The sequence below is a fragment of the Juglans regia genome, chromosome 1, assembly GCF_001411555.2.
Source record: "Juglans regia cultivar Chandler chromosome 1, Walnut 2.0, whole genome shotgun sequence".
NCBI lineage: Eukaryota > Viridiplantae > Streptophyta > Magnoliopsida > Fagales > Juglandaceae > Juglans > Juglans regia.
The window spans coordinates 37,703,616-37,716,640 of record NC_049901.1 but is presented as its reverse complement, the minus strand read 5'-3'; the positions used below and the strand labels follow the sequence as shown (position 1 = coordinate 37,716,640).

The 13,025-nt window shown below is 32.9% G+C and overlaps 3 protein-coding genes across 3 annotated transcripts in view; 2 read left to right on the top strand and 1 right to left on the bottom strand.

The window, feature by feature from the left end:
- The window catches only part of LOC109009972 (deoxyhypusine synthase), an 871,604-nt gene that overhangs the window by 283,571 nt on the left and 575,008 nt on the right, over nt 1–13,025 (top strand). The window lies entirely within an intron of this gene.
- LOC109018697 (40S ribosomal protein S24-1-like) lies at nt 4,472–7,312 on the top strand. The gene is made up of 2 exons (XM_019000843.2): nt 4,472–5,006; nt 7,229–7,312. The coding sequence occupies exons 1-2, from the start codon at nt 4,530–4,532 to the stop codon at nt 7,310–7,312; spliced, it is 561 nt and encodes a 186-aa protein (XP_018856388.2). The 5' UTR covers nt 4,472–4,529.
- LOC118348764 (secreted RxLR effector protein 78-like) lies at nt 10,266–10,757 on the bottom strand. The gene has a single exon (XM_035691207.1). The coding sequence runs from the start codon at nt 10,755–10,757 to the stop codon at nt 10,266–10,268; it is 492 nt and encodes a 163-aa protein (XP_035547100.1).

Here is a 13,025-nt window from a genome sequence, read left to right as displayed (position 1 = left end):
TAAATAAAAAATAATTTAATTTTTTTAAATTTTAAAATAAAAATTATATTATAAAAATATTTTAATTTTTATAATATTTTACTCTCATGTTTTATAATTTAATAAATACTTAATTCAAATTATTTTATTATTATTTATAAAATTATCATCTTGTCTCATTTTTTAAATATTTACTTATATTTTTTAAAATGCCAATTTTGCTTATTTTCTAAAAAAAAAAAAAAAAAAAAAGGTTGCTACAAATATAAAGAAATTTTACAAACTGATGCGTCTCCTCACTCCTTTTTTATTCTTTCTTTTTGTCTCCCTTCTTGTGTGTCTCCCCTCCCCTCCTCCCTCTTGTCCTCTTTGTCTCCACCTGTCTTCGCCCTCTCCATGGTTGTTATAGTGGTCGGGACCACCTCAAGGCCAACAGAAGCCGCTGACCGTCCAAGAAGCACTGTCTCATTCACGACAACACCTCTCCTGTGCATCTCCCCTCCCCTCCTCCCCCTTTCCCTCTCTGCCTACCTTCACCCTTCTCGTGGCTGCTATGGTGGTTAAGAACCATCTTAAGGCCGATAGAAGCCACTGACAGTCCAAACAACACCGTTTGGCAGGGGATGAAAGCTCTTATGAATGGCAACTCAATCCCCGACCACCGTGGCGGCCAAAGGGATGCGGAAGCAGAGAGGCAAAGGGGGAGGAAGGGAGGGGAGACTCACGGAAGGAGGAGAAAAAAATAAGAGAGAGGAGATGTGAGTGTGTTACATCACTGTCTGAGATATCTTTGTGTATATAATATTTTCTAAAAAATAAATCTAAAATTTACGTAAAAAAAATTATTTTTTTAGTTGTGACCCAACTACTTTTCAAAATAAAAAAAGGAAATGCTATATCTCCCGCTTGGAGCTCCCGCTTGGAGATTAGTGTATTTTTTATGTGTTTTTTTTTAAATTGTTTTTTATATAGATTTTTTTAATAATTTTAAATATTTTTAAAAAATAAAAAAATTCAAAATATTATTAAAAAATATTTTCTTAATTACGAAGTAAAATAAAAAATCATAAACAAATATTTTTTTATTTTACTTCGTGATTAAGAAAGTATATTTTAATAAATTTTTTTTTACTTTCTAATTAAGGAAGTATTTTTAATGATGTTCTAAATTTATTTTATTTTTTTAAAAATATTTTTTATAATTTTTTATTTTACTTCATGATTAAGAAAGTATTTTTTAATATATATTTTTTTACTTTCTGATTAAGAAAATATTTTCTGAATGATGTTTTAAATTTATTTTATTTTTTTAAAACATTTTAAAATAATAAAAGATCTATATAAAAAATTACTTAAACAAAACACATGTAACATTACACCCCAGCGGGAGCTCCGAGCGGGAGCCCCCAGCGGGGGCTGTAGCATCACCCAATAAAAAAACACGAAATTCCACTCCGACTCTATATAATATTAGCCGATAATAATCAATAATAACTTGTTATTAAATCGAAACATTAAAAGAATTATATAAAAAAATATATATTTTTATTGATGATTATCAAGTGCTCCTAAATCGATTCATAACTTTTTACAAATACTAATCCTATGGATAGATAGTTCAGTCCCTAAAGTCCAGAATTATATAAAATGTTTAAGGAATTCTGATCCAGTTTAGATTCCCTTCCACAATTTCGATGTTCTTATGTTCTTAAGATCAGAGTTGGAATTTGGACAGTCCAATTGGGAGATCGAGCAGCTAAAAGAAGTTAGTATTCTATCCAGAATTCTAAGAACAGTACAAAACTATGCACACATTTTATTGAAAGGGGAAATGATGGATCACAGTCCAGGATTATTTACACCTCATAGTCATTATCATAGTCAAACCTACGAGTACGATCATCGTCGCCAACGCCGCCAATCAAACCTTTGCGATTTCTTCTGGATCTTCGAACATCGGGTCCTTGGCATCCGGAGCTTCCATTTCGAAGCCGATCTCGGACTGAGAGTAGCCAACTCCTGCCCACGTGAACTTGCCGCCATGGCCGCCCTTCTTTGGAGATCCGTTCATGCCCGTCCCCGATCTCCGATCCTTTCTCCCAACATTTTTCACATTGGATTTGAAACTCTTCCCGGCGTTCTTCATTCTCACTCTCACACTCCAATCTCAGAGTCTTCACTCAGATGGGTTGGTCTGAACCAGGACAGCTGTATATATAAGGAGGGATGTGAGAGGATTGACGGAAGATTTTATTTTGCGGGGATTCTGTGGGCGTGTAACGATGTGATTGGAAGATATAAGTAATCGGATAAGATCGAGCATTTAAAGAGTAAAGCTGCTCTCACCATCAGAGGGTTTTTTTTCTTTTACTTAGTAATTAAGTAATATTCTTTAATAATATAATTGTTTTATTTTTTTAAAAATATTTAAAAATTTTAAATATATATATATAAAATAATAATTACATTTACGATAGCTCTTAGCGAGCGTTGGAAGGGATAATTGTAGAGCCATCCTTATATAAATAATGTTAATATGTCTATTATTACAATTGAATAGATAAACAATCTCATTTCATTTCATTATTATAATTTTTTTAAATTAAAATTTTATAGAATATTATAAAAATATATTTTTTAATATTATTTTTATTTTAAGATTTGAAAATATTTAATTCTTTATTATATTTTGTATTGGAAGTTAGAAAAATTATAATGATTAGATGAAAATATATGTTTTTTGAAAAAAAACGAGATTTTAAAATCATTTTATTTCATTTTATCTCATATCATTTTACTATCTAAACCAGCTCTTTAAAGTTGAAAAATAAATTTTAAAAAAATGAAAAAAAGACAGCTTATAAGAGTGGATATTCTTCAAAGACAAATTGATCATTGTCTTGTTTAACCCGTTGATTCATTCGGTGAATGGTATATAATTGGTTTGATTTGAAAAGAAAGAAAATATATTTTCCTCTATTTCAGTTAAAAATTTATAATATTCCTTTTGAAAAAAAATTCTTAAAATTTTAGAAAATGTTGCAAAAATTATAATATTCGCTGTATATTACTATATTTTCCTCTTACATAAAATATAGTATTTGTACTAACAAAATAAAAGTGTATAAAAATTAAATTTCATGGAATAACTCTTTAAAATTGGGTACTCAAATTCTACGACTTATTTCAGAAAATTTAAATAAATATAGATCTAGGTGACTAATAATTTGAGGATTAAGGCATTCTATTATGAAAAAAAATATTTTTATATGATTGAAAAAATATATGGACTAGTCTATCTAAGTTTTGTTCAATATAATCAAGATTAAATATAGCATTACTTTCAAGTTTAAATAATGGAGTTATACTTTCTAGTTTCCCCATTAGGAAGAATAATTTAATTACAATTAATTTGTTTAGAGATTTGTATGCTAAATTTTGGTATACTTGATTGTAATAATAATATATAGTCTTTACGACTCTTAATTAAAATAAAAAACTCTTTGATATAAGTTAGGCTCCACCGTAGAAAGTAATGAATCATGAAATTTCTAATGACTCCCATTAGCCAAATATGATAATAGTAAAGTATTTAATCCACTTCTTGCCAATAGTTTAATAGCAACTTGTATTTAATCCACTTTTATTTAATATGTTTTAGCATAGCCTCCTTTGTTTATAATTGCAATGATTCATAATCATTAATTAAATTAATGGATTTTTCAACAATTTTAATTAAATAATTGAGAAAAAATAATTTATAAAAAAAAGTAAATTGCTCGTAAATATGATTTTTAGCACATGGGAAATAGTCCACTGATTCAAATTTCTTTTAATATCTATGGTTCTATAATTATTTTGATTAATAGATTTAGGTTGTTGGACATGGAAGATCTAGAAGAATTGGATCGAATAAAAGAATTTATAAGTTGACGCTGGCCATAATTAGAATTATTTTGAAAGCTAGTTAATCAATGGAAACTAGGGATTGAAATTGAGAAAAAATGCAAAACAGAAAGTAAACTTTAAAAGTTATTTGTTAATGATAAAATTTTGAAATCATTTATTGAAACCCAAAAGTCGAGCTTAAATACTTGTAAAATTCAAAATTATGAATATTTTTTTAAAAATGAAAATTTTAAATTATTGCGTGAAAATTAAAAACACAAGTAAACAAGAATCTTGGAAAAACTCTGGCCAAAATCAAAATCAAAATCACTTGCAAAACTTGAAACGAAATATTTTCTAAGAAGCTAAGAAGACAAGAGTGATCGTTGTTGATGTAAAAGTTTGTTGGCTAGGATTAGATGACTATAACTTATTTGAATTATTAGATGAATGTAATTTATCTTTATCTTTATCTATGAATATTTAAATTTAAAGATAAATAGATGAATATTTGAATTTGAATATAAGTGATTGAATAAATATATATTCAAAAGACTTTTGATCAAGATTAAATATTCTGAGATGTTTGTTGTCTCCATGCACGTGCTTGTGCCTCTATAGCCCTTGCGCGCTAGTCGGATCGCCGATCTTCAACGACCAAAATGGTGGACAAGGCAGTAACCATCAGAACTAGGAAGTTCATGACCAATAGGCTCCTCTCCCGAAAGCAATTCGTCATCGATGTCCTTCATCTAGGAAGGCCCAATGTTTCCAAGACTGAGCTAAAGGAGAAGCTGGTAAGGATGAATGAAGTAAAAGACCCAAACTCGATCTTTGTTTTCAAGTTTCGAACTCACTTGGGAGGTGGAAAATCAACTGATTTTTGGTTGATTTATGATTCTGTTGAGAAAGCAAAAAAATATGAACCCAAGTACAGGCTCATCAAGAATGGACTTGATACCAAGGTAGAAAAGTCAAAGAAGCAGCTGAATGAGAGGAAGAACAGGGCTAAGAAAATCCGTGGGGTGAAGAAGACTAAGGCTTCAGATGCTGCCAAGGGCGGAAAGAAGAAATGTGTTTTCATTGGTTTTGTGCTGATCTTAAATCTGATTTGCAGAAATGAATTTTTCTTTAATATAGCTATATTTTCTCATTAGATCTTTTGGAAAATGAAATTTTTTGGTTATAGAGTTAAAATGTCCGTGGATTCCAAAGTTCTGTTCAGTGTACAACTTTTTAGTACTTTGCGGGGAACGATTTTGAAATTTTGAGTGGAAGCACATTCTAGCTAAAAAAAAAAGATTGAATATTTAGAAAGATAGAATATATCTAGTGATCTGAATAGAAGATTAAAAAAAAACATATCAAACAGAAAGAATTTCAAACTATCAAGAAGTTATCTAAATCAATTATCTGATGAAACTTCAGCGCTGGCTGTTAGCAGTCTGTCAGCAGAGTTCTCTAGCCAATAGATTCTTGCTGCACCTGAAACTCCTATAAGATTTGTTCCGTCAGCAGAATCCTACAGCAATTAGAATTGATTTTCAGATTATTTATTTAGGAGATCCTTTTGGTTAGAATCTGTAGAGATTCAGATTTATATGCATTGTTTGGTGAGAAAATTCCTTAGTGAATTTTTATATTTGTCGTATTTCTTTGAGTGTGATCGTGCTTCGAGTGTGGAGGATCGTGTGATTGGATTTTAGCCCCTAGAGTTCTAGGAGGAAAGACAATATTTGAAGATAACCAGAGGTTCTAGCTGCTACTGCTGTAGAAGACAAACGACTCGTTTGTCTGGGCAAGTAAGAGAGTTAAGTTGCAAAGGTTTTGTAATGATGAGTACTTGTAATTGATTTTCAAATAATAAGATTGATTTTCCTGTATTTGGTTGCCCCGTAGGGTTTTACTTTTAAAAAGTTATTTAAAAGGTTTCCATTCGATACCAATCTTAGTGTTATGCAATTTATTTATTTTATGTTATTATTTAATTATTAAATTAATTGCATGCTTGAATACTAACTAATTTATCGAGTGAATTGGTAGATATTTCTGCTGCATTACAGGAGTACTTGGGTAATTTCAAATATAAAATAATATTTGAGAAAAGAAACAACTGGTATTGCCCCAATCAAAGGAAGATTAATCTTTTCTTGCCATATTTGGACATATTCACATTTTTAAGGTAGTTTAGTACAATTAGCGTAGAATCTGGATCCAAATAACTCATATCAATTGTGGATAATTCATCCTCGAATTTTGAACTTTCTCGCCTCAGTCTTTGATTCAAAATATGTGGATTTAAAGATACATGCAAATTTTTCATTTTCGAAAAATCTTCATAATTTTAAATTTTATAGCTATTTATGCGAATTCTTCACATTTTATATGACTCTTCTTGCACTGTCATTCTAAAGGATTTCTCAATTGGGAAGTACCATATCGTTTATGGTGATAACCATAAACAATACCACAATTATTAAATTTTGCGTGTAGGTCATTGGAGTCATCATCTTTTAATTTGATAAAATGTCCCACATGATGAAGATGATCTTTTTATTTGGTGGACCCATGGATGTAGGGGTAATACTAATGATCGGTGCAGGGGAGGTAATACTAATGGTAGTCTTTAGATTTGGAGAAGTATTATGATTACCGAAACCAGCACAATCACTACTATTCATGGAACTAAAAATATATCAAACATGCTTGACATGATGCAAAGTATAAAAAATTTTAGGTTCTTAAAATCACACAAAATCACAAATTCTCACGCATTGCAGAGCACTTCCCTCCTCGTGTTGCATCGCTATTGTCTAATGCCTCCCTATTTTTCCCCTCTTTTGTGCACCAACCCCACACCTGTAAGTCTTTTTATGTTCGTTTTAGTAGTCTATTTCCTCTCTAATTCAGGGGAGGTAATACTAATGGTAGTCTTTAGATTTGGAGAAGTATTATGATTACCGAAACCAGCACAATCACTACTATTCATGGAACTAAAAATATATCAAACATGCTTGACATGATGCAAAGTATAAAAAATTTTAGGTTCTTAAAATCACACAAAATCACAAATTCTCACGCATTGCAGAGCACTTCCCTCCTCGTGTTGCATTGCTATTGTCCAATGCCTCCCTATTTTTCCCCTCTTTTATGCACCAACACCACACCTGTAAGTCTTTTTATGTTCGTTTTAGTAGTCTATTTCCTCTCTAATTTAATTACTCACTGCCACACAATGCCCTATCTAACTCTCGGGTCCTCACTCACACAGACACATTTTTTTGTTTTGCTTGTTGGTTTGATCTTCGACTGATTACCCACTGATTAAACTTGATTTTAACAACACTGCCTTGTACCACAGGGCATTGAAACCAGTTTTAGAAAGCGTCCTCTCGCCATTGATTTCGTCGAATCAATTGCACCAAATTTTGGTAAGATAATTTGAACATTAGTATTATAATCGTACTGTTAATTGCGAGATTCGTATATGATACTAATTGGAAGGTTACATGGTCTCTGTTTGCGTGTCAAAAGTTGTAGAGTTGTGATTTCTCAGTTGAGTTGAAGTGTGGATAGCATGTGTGTTGATGTGTGTGTTTGTGTGGGATGATGCATGTGGGCTGTTTGGGTTGAACATGTTGTAATTGTAGGCTGTTTGTGTTTGATTGACATGTCGGAAGTAAGTAGAAGCTGTTTGATATGTTGATATATGGTTGTGGGTTGAATTATGTAGTTGTCCGAGGTTGACATTGATTGGTTTGGGTTTATAAGGTTGTTGTTGGGCTTATTTGTATGGCTGTTTGTATCGGATAAATTGGGTTGGTGGGTTGTGTGCTTTGTTTGACATGTCAGGAGTAAGTTGGGCTTGATTTTATTGTAATTAAGAAACTATTATATTATTTTAAGTTGGGCTAGGCTAAAAAGAGAATTGAAGTATGAATGCATTAAATAGGCGATATTCGAGAAGTCACATTGTGGTTTAGTAGTAACGAAGTTAGAAGAATCGGAACTATAGAAACTATTGTCGTAGAGTTGTTTAGTTGTGATGCTTATTTTAGATGCACCAGTTTATTTTGTATTAATTTATAGTATGTATTAATTATGTCTAGGTGACGACCAACATTGATTGATGCTATTGTGAGGATATATAGAAAAGTTAAAGAGTTAGGTAAGTGTGGTTCTTATACTAGATTTTGCTAAAAAAGGAACGAACTGAGGTTAATTTATGAAAAATATACATGTTTTGTTATGAAAAAAACTTGAAACAACCTTTGGTTATTTGATTTGCATTACTCATGAAATTTGTATAAAAGATAAAAATATTTTTTTCATGACTAGTGTAGACATGAACAAATTTTTGACATTCTGTTTCTGAATTGTGCAAAAAGAGCGAATATGAAATCTAAAAATTTGTGCAGGGTTATGTGAAGATGCTTTGAATCTGTTTTAAATAGATGAAAATGATCTGAATTTGTTTAGTACTCTATTATGATATGATATGACATCTGAAAACATTTGGCATGATATTCTGTTTCTATTCTAATCTGTTCTAACCATACCACGAGTCTAAAATTGTGGCCTCTATTATATGGCTGGTACCAACATCTCTGTTTCTAAATGCACCCACTTTGGAAACAAAGTGATCTTTCTTGTGTGCACACTCTAGGCTTCGAGAAGAATAAGGAGAAAAATCACATTTTGATACTGCCTGGTTTGGCCACTAGAGATAACACAATCCTACCACAAGGATTACACATGGTCTCTGTTATGATATGATGTATTTGATATGATATGATATGATATGATAATGTTCAGTTATCCTATGCCAAAACACAATCTCTGTTTTATGAAGGACTTTTGTTTTGCATTCTGAAACTTAAAATGTTTTGTTTTGCATTCTGTACTATGTAAATGACTCATGTTTACATACTAGTATATGTTCTCTGCTTACTGAGTTGTTGATAACTTACCTCTTATCTCCATAATATTTTCAGATGATTTTGATGGTTCGGCTGAAAATCAGCAATAGGAAGCGTGGACAAGATTAACTGAGGATAGATGATTGAGTACCTAAGGGTACTATTGCTATTAGAGGATTTTAATTGGTAGATTGGATTTCACTATGTTTATTTGGTTTATTTAGACGTTGATAAATTATTGAGACTTGTGAAATTGTTGGTTCATTATGCAAGGTTATTGGGAGTTTGGGGAGTTGATGATTTATTATTGGATTATTACATTGATGACCTCGTAGAGGAATATATGTGGTTGGTTGAAATAGATGAATTTATGTTTATGGAGCCTTTGGAATATCTGTATGTATTATGGAAGATGATTTTCTAGGTGACAGAAAGTAACACTCCGTACCCGGAAGTAACTCTCCGACCGTTCAAATTTGGGGTGTTACTTGGCCCCTGCTTATTGTAAAATTACGAAATATTTTTCTTCTTGGAAAGGAAAGGAAAATGATAGACATACAACTTTTTTTTATCTTCCTTGATATAATTATGTTTTAAATGAGAGATATTTTTATAAAATAACTTAATAAAAGTAATATCACTTTATATAAATAATCTTATTTTAAAATATGATTGTATAAAAAATTGTAAAAAGGTTATTAAAGTATGATTGCTCGCTAGGAAATACTTCAGTTCGTTCTTTTTATTTTTTATTTTTTTTGGAGAAAACAACTTCATTCATTGATGACTTGAAATGGTACAATAGCTAAATCAGTTTGGAGTTTCCTCCATATCAACTAAACTATCTGTTACGTATAAATCTGTCTTTCCTAAGTTGTGTGCAACGCCTTCACAAGGGGTGTAACAGATTTTGCAATCTCTGTATTTAGCCATTGTTTCTTTGATGTCTGAAATGATCATTCCAAAATAACTTCCATTTTGTCTCACTTGTTGGACCTCTTTTACAACTATTTGACAATCTCCTTCTAGAATTGCCTTGCTCATGCCCAATTCCAGTCCAAAGATGGCAACTCTGAGTGTTGTTGTGGCCTCTCCTGGAAGTGGATCAGGAAGTAAAGTTTGTTTCTTTCTCAAGGTAGCCAAAAAGTTTCATTCTTCATCTCTTACTGCCACACCTATTCCTATTTCACAATGTTCTTATCAACTGCAGTATCCCAGTTGATTTTGCAAAAACTTTGAGGTGGAGCCTCCCACATGGTACTTCTAGTTTCATTTGAAGAGTTTGGTTTGCACCTCTTGAATCTGATTGTGATGATTGAGAGATGTCAATCTGCAACTGTCTCACTCTATGTAACATTGAGTGTGGATCAATGAGAACGTTTTTGAAAACTAGCTAGTTCCTTTTCCACCATAGAGTCCAAAGTGTTAATGTCAATTCCTGCATTTCCTCCTTGTTAAGCTTTGTGAACATGTCTTGCATTAAAGATGACTGGTATGAAGTTTTCCCCTTGCCATTGGAAGGCCAGTTATTAGTTTTGCTTCCTCAGCTTTGTTGAGTATCTGAGTAAGGGCCTTTGAGCATATTATAAATAGATAGGGTGATTCTGGATCACCCTGTCTAATACCTCTAGAAGGAGTGAAACCTGGTTGAGGAATGCCATTGATCAATAAGGAATATGAAATTGTTTTTACACAGTTGAGAATAATGTCAATCCATTTCCTATTGAAACTCATTCTTTCCATAACCAATTCTATGAAACTCCATTCCAATCTATCGTATGCTTTACTCATATCCAACTTTAGAGACATGTAGCCTTTTGAACCTTTCATTTTGCTTTGCATTGAGTGTAATGCTTCAAAGGCAAGAATGACATTATCTGCAATAAGTCTTCCTGGAACATATGCACTTTGAGTAGAGGATATGATAGTTGGCAGTATTAGTTTCAACATGTTTGCTAAGACTTTGGCCATGACTTTATAGAGCACATTACACAAACTAATTGGTCTAAAAGTTGTGACAGTGGTGGGTTTTTTATGTTTTGGAATTAAGACTATAAAAGTCTCATTGATAGATTTATCCCAATTATTTGTGTTAAGTGCCTTAGTAACTGCTTCACACAAGTCCTTACCTACAATATCCTAGTTTTGTTGAAAGAATCCAGTTGAAAATCCATCTGGTCCTGGAGAGCTCATAGGATTCATATTAGAGACAGCTTCATGAACTTCTGAGAATTCGAATTCCCTCATGAGAATATTGTTCATTTCTTCTATGATGAGTGTAGGTATAGTTTCCACACACTATGCTTGACTCTCTGGATTAGAAGTTGCATAGAGAGTTTTGTAAAAGTTCTTAGAAGTTAAGTTTATTTCTTTGGCGGTTGTGAAATTGTGCCCCTCTTTATCACTGATGTTGCTGATAGTGTTATTCTTTCTCCTTTGGGAAGCACAAGAATGAAAGTATTTAGTGTTTCTGTCCCCCTCTTTAAGTCATCTTTGCTTAGATCTTTGTTTCCACTTCAACTCCTCCTGTTCCAGCTTCACATACAATTGTTTTTGAATCTTATTTATTGCCTCATGATCTGTTCCAGTGTTTCTATCTTGAAGTTGTTGTATATTTCTGAGCTGGACTTCAAGTTCTTCTTTAGTTGCCTTTCCTTGTTTTTTGTTCCACATGATCAGTTGATATTTGCATCTGTTCAGATTAGTAGAGACAGTTTTCATCAAGTTGCCATCTTTGCTCTTGTCTTTCCATGCTTCTGATATCAAAGCCTTGCACTCATTATTTAGACCCCAACTGGGTTCATATCGAAAAATGCTTTCTCTTCTTCTCACATGTTGTAGCTGAGTACTGCAGTGGACAATGATCTGATGCACAAGCTGGTAAAATAGTGACAGAAATGAGTGGGAACATACCCATGCATTTAGAATTTGCTAACACCCTATCTAGTCTCTCCTTGATGAATTCTAAGCCTTCTCCATTGTTAGACCAAGTGTATTTAGTACCATTATAATCCATGTCATTTAAATCATTATATTGCATAGCCTGCTTGAAACCATCCATCTGAGCATAGTTTCTGTTTGATTCCCCAAATTTCTCATGATGATATAAAATTTCGTTGAAATCACCCATACACAACCATGGTCTTTGGTCATTTGGTTTGAGGATCTTTAATAGTTGCCAACTACCTTCTCTTTTTTCTGTTTTTGGGTTACCATAAAATCCTATGATTGACCATACCTTCCCACTTTGTAAGTCCTTCACTCTAACTGATATGTGGAAGTTAGTATATGTTTCAACCTCTATTTCTGAATTTGATTTCCACATCATTGCCAACACTCCACTGCTTCCTTTGCTTTTCACAATAAAGCTTCTGTCAAAACCAAGTTTATCCCTAATTCTTTCCATTCTCTCCCTCCTGCTTTTTGTTTCAATGAGGAAGAATACATCGGGGCACTTTTGCTTCACTAGTAAGTGAAGCACTTGAACTGTTCGAGGGTTCCCAGGCCCTCGACAGTTCCAAGACATGCATCTCATTGCTATTGGTGGGGCTGCTCAGCAGCCTCCACCATTCACTCCTGAGTTATGCTTCTTTCAGGAGTAAGCTCTTCTTTTTGTTTTTTGTTTGACCCTTGCTGGTTTCCTTTATTTGATAGATCTTTGTTTCTTTTTTTGCCACTTGTTTCCTCTGTGCTATAACTGCCTCTGTCCATCTCAACTAGTCTAGATAAGTTCTCAGCTCTTGCTCTTCTCTTTCATCCCATTGTCTTTGTAATTAAATCCTCTGTGTTCAGAGAGTTGGTCATAGGATAATCTAAGCTGCTATCTGGTAGATTAGTGAATTTCTGAGTTGCTGCTAGAGATCTTGCTGATATTCTGGTACTACCGTTCACTTGAACCTGAGTCCTATGCCCCACCTCTAAAGAACTTTTCTGTTGTTCTATAAAATAACCTTCCTTGTTATTGGACTCTACCTTTTGTTTTCTCTTATCTGCAGGTGCATCCTTTGAGGTGTGACTTGGCAACTGTTGATCGAGAACTGGTAAAAGAAGTTGTTCCTTCTGTGGTACTTCTTGAATACCATATGGTGTGATTGATCCCTTACTACTATGCCCCTCAGTATCACCTTGAAAGTAGGCTTGTGTTTTTTGTGTGCTTCCTCTTGCTCTTTTATCTCCACTTGCCATTATATTAAAACTTGTAGCTCTTAGCCACTTTCCATATGGGGATTGATCTACATC

What these genes read in the sequence shown, in the direction of transcription:
- LOC109018697 (XM_019000843.2), top strand. Translation starts at nt 4,530, where the DNA reads ATGGTGGACAAGGCAGTAACCATCAGAACTAGGAAGTTCATGACCAAT. An exon ending in ATGAATTTTTCTTTAATATA is followed by an intron (nt 5,007 to 7,228) that starts GCTATATTTTCT and finishes CTTGTACCACAG; the next exon opens with GGCATTGAAACCAGTTTTAG.
- LOC118348764 (XM_035691207.1), bottom strand. Translation starts at nt 10,757, where the DNA reads ATGGCCAAAGTCTTAGCAAACATGTTGAAACTAATACTGCCAACTATC.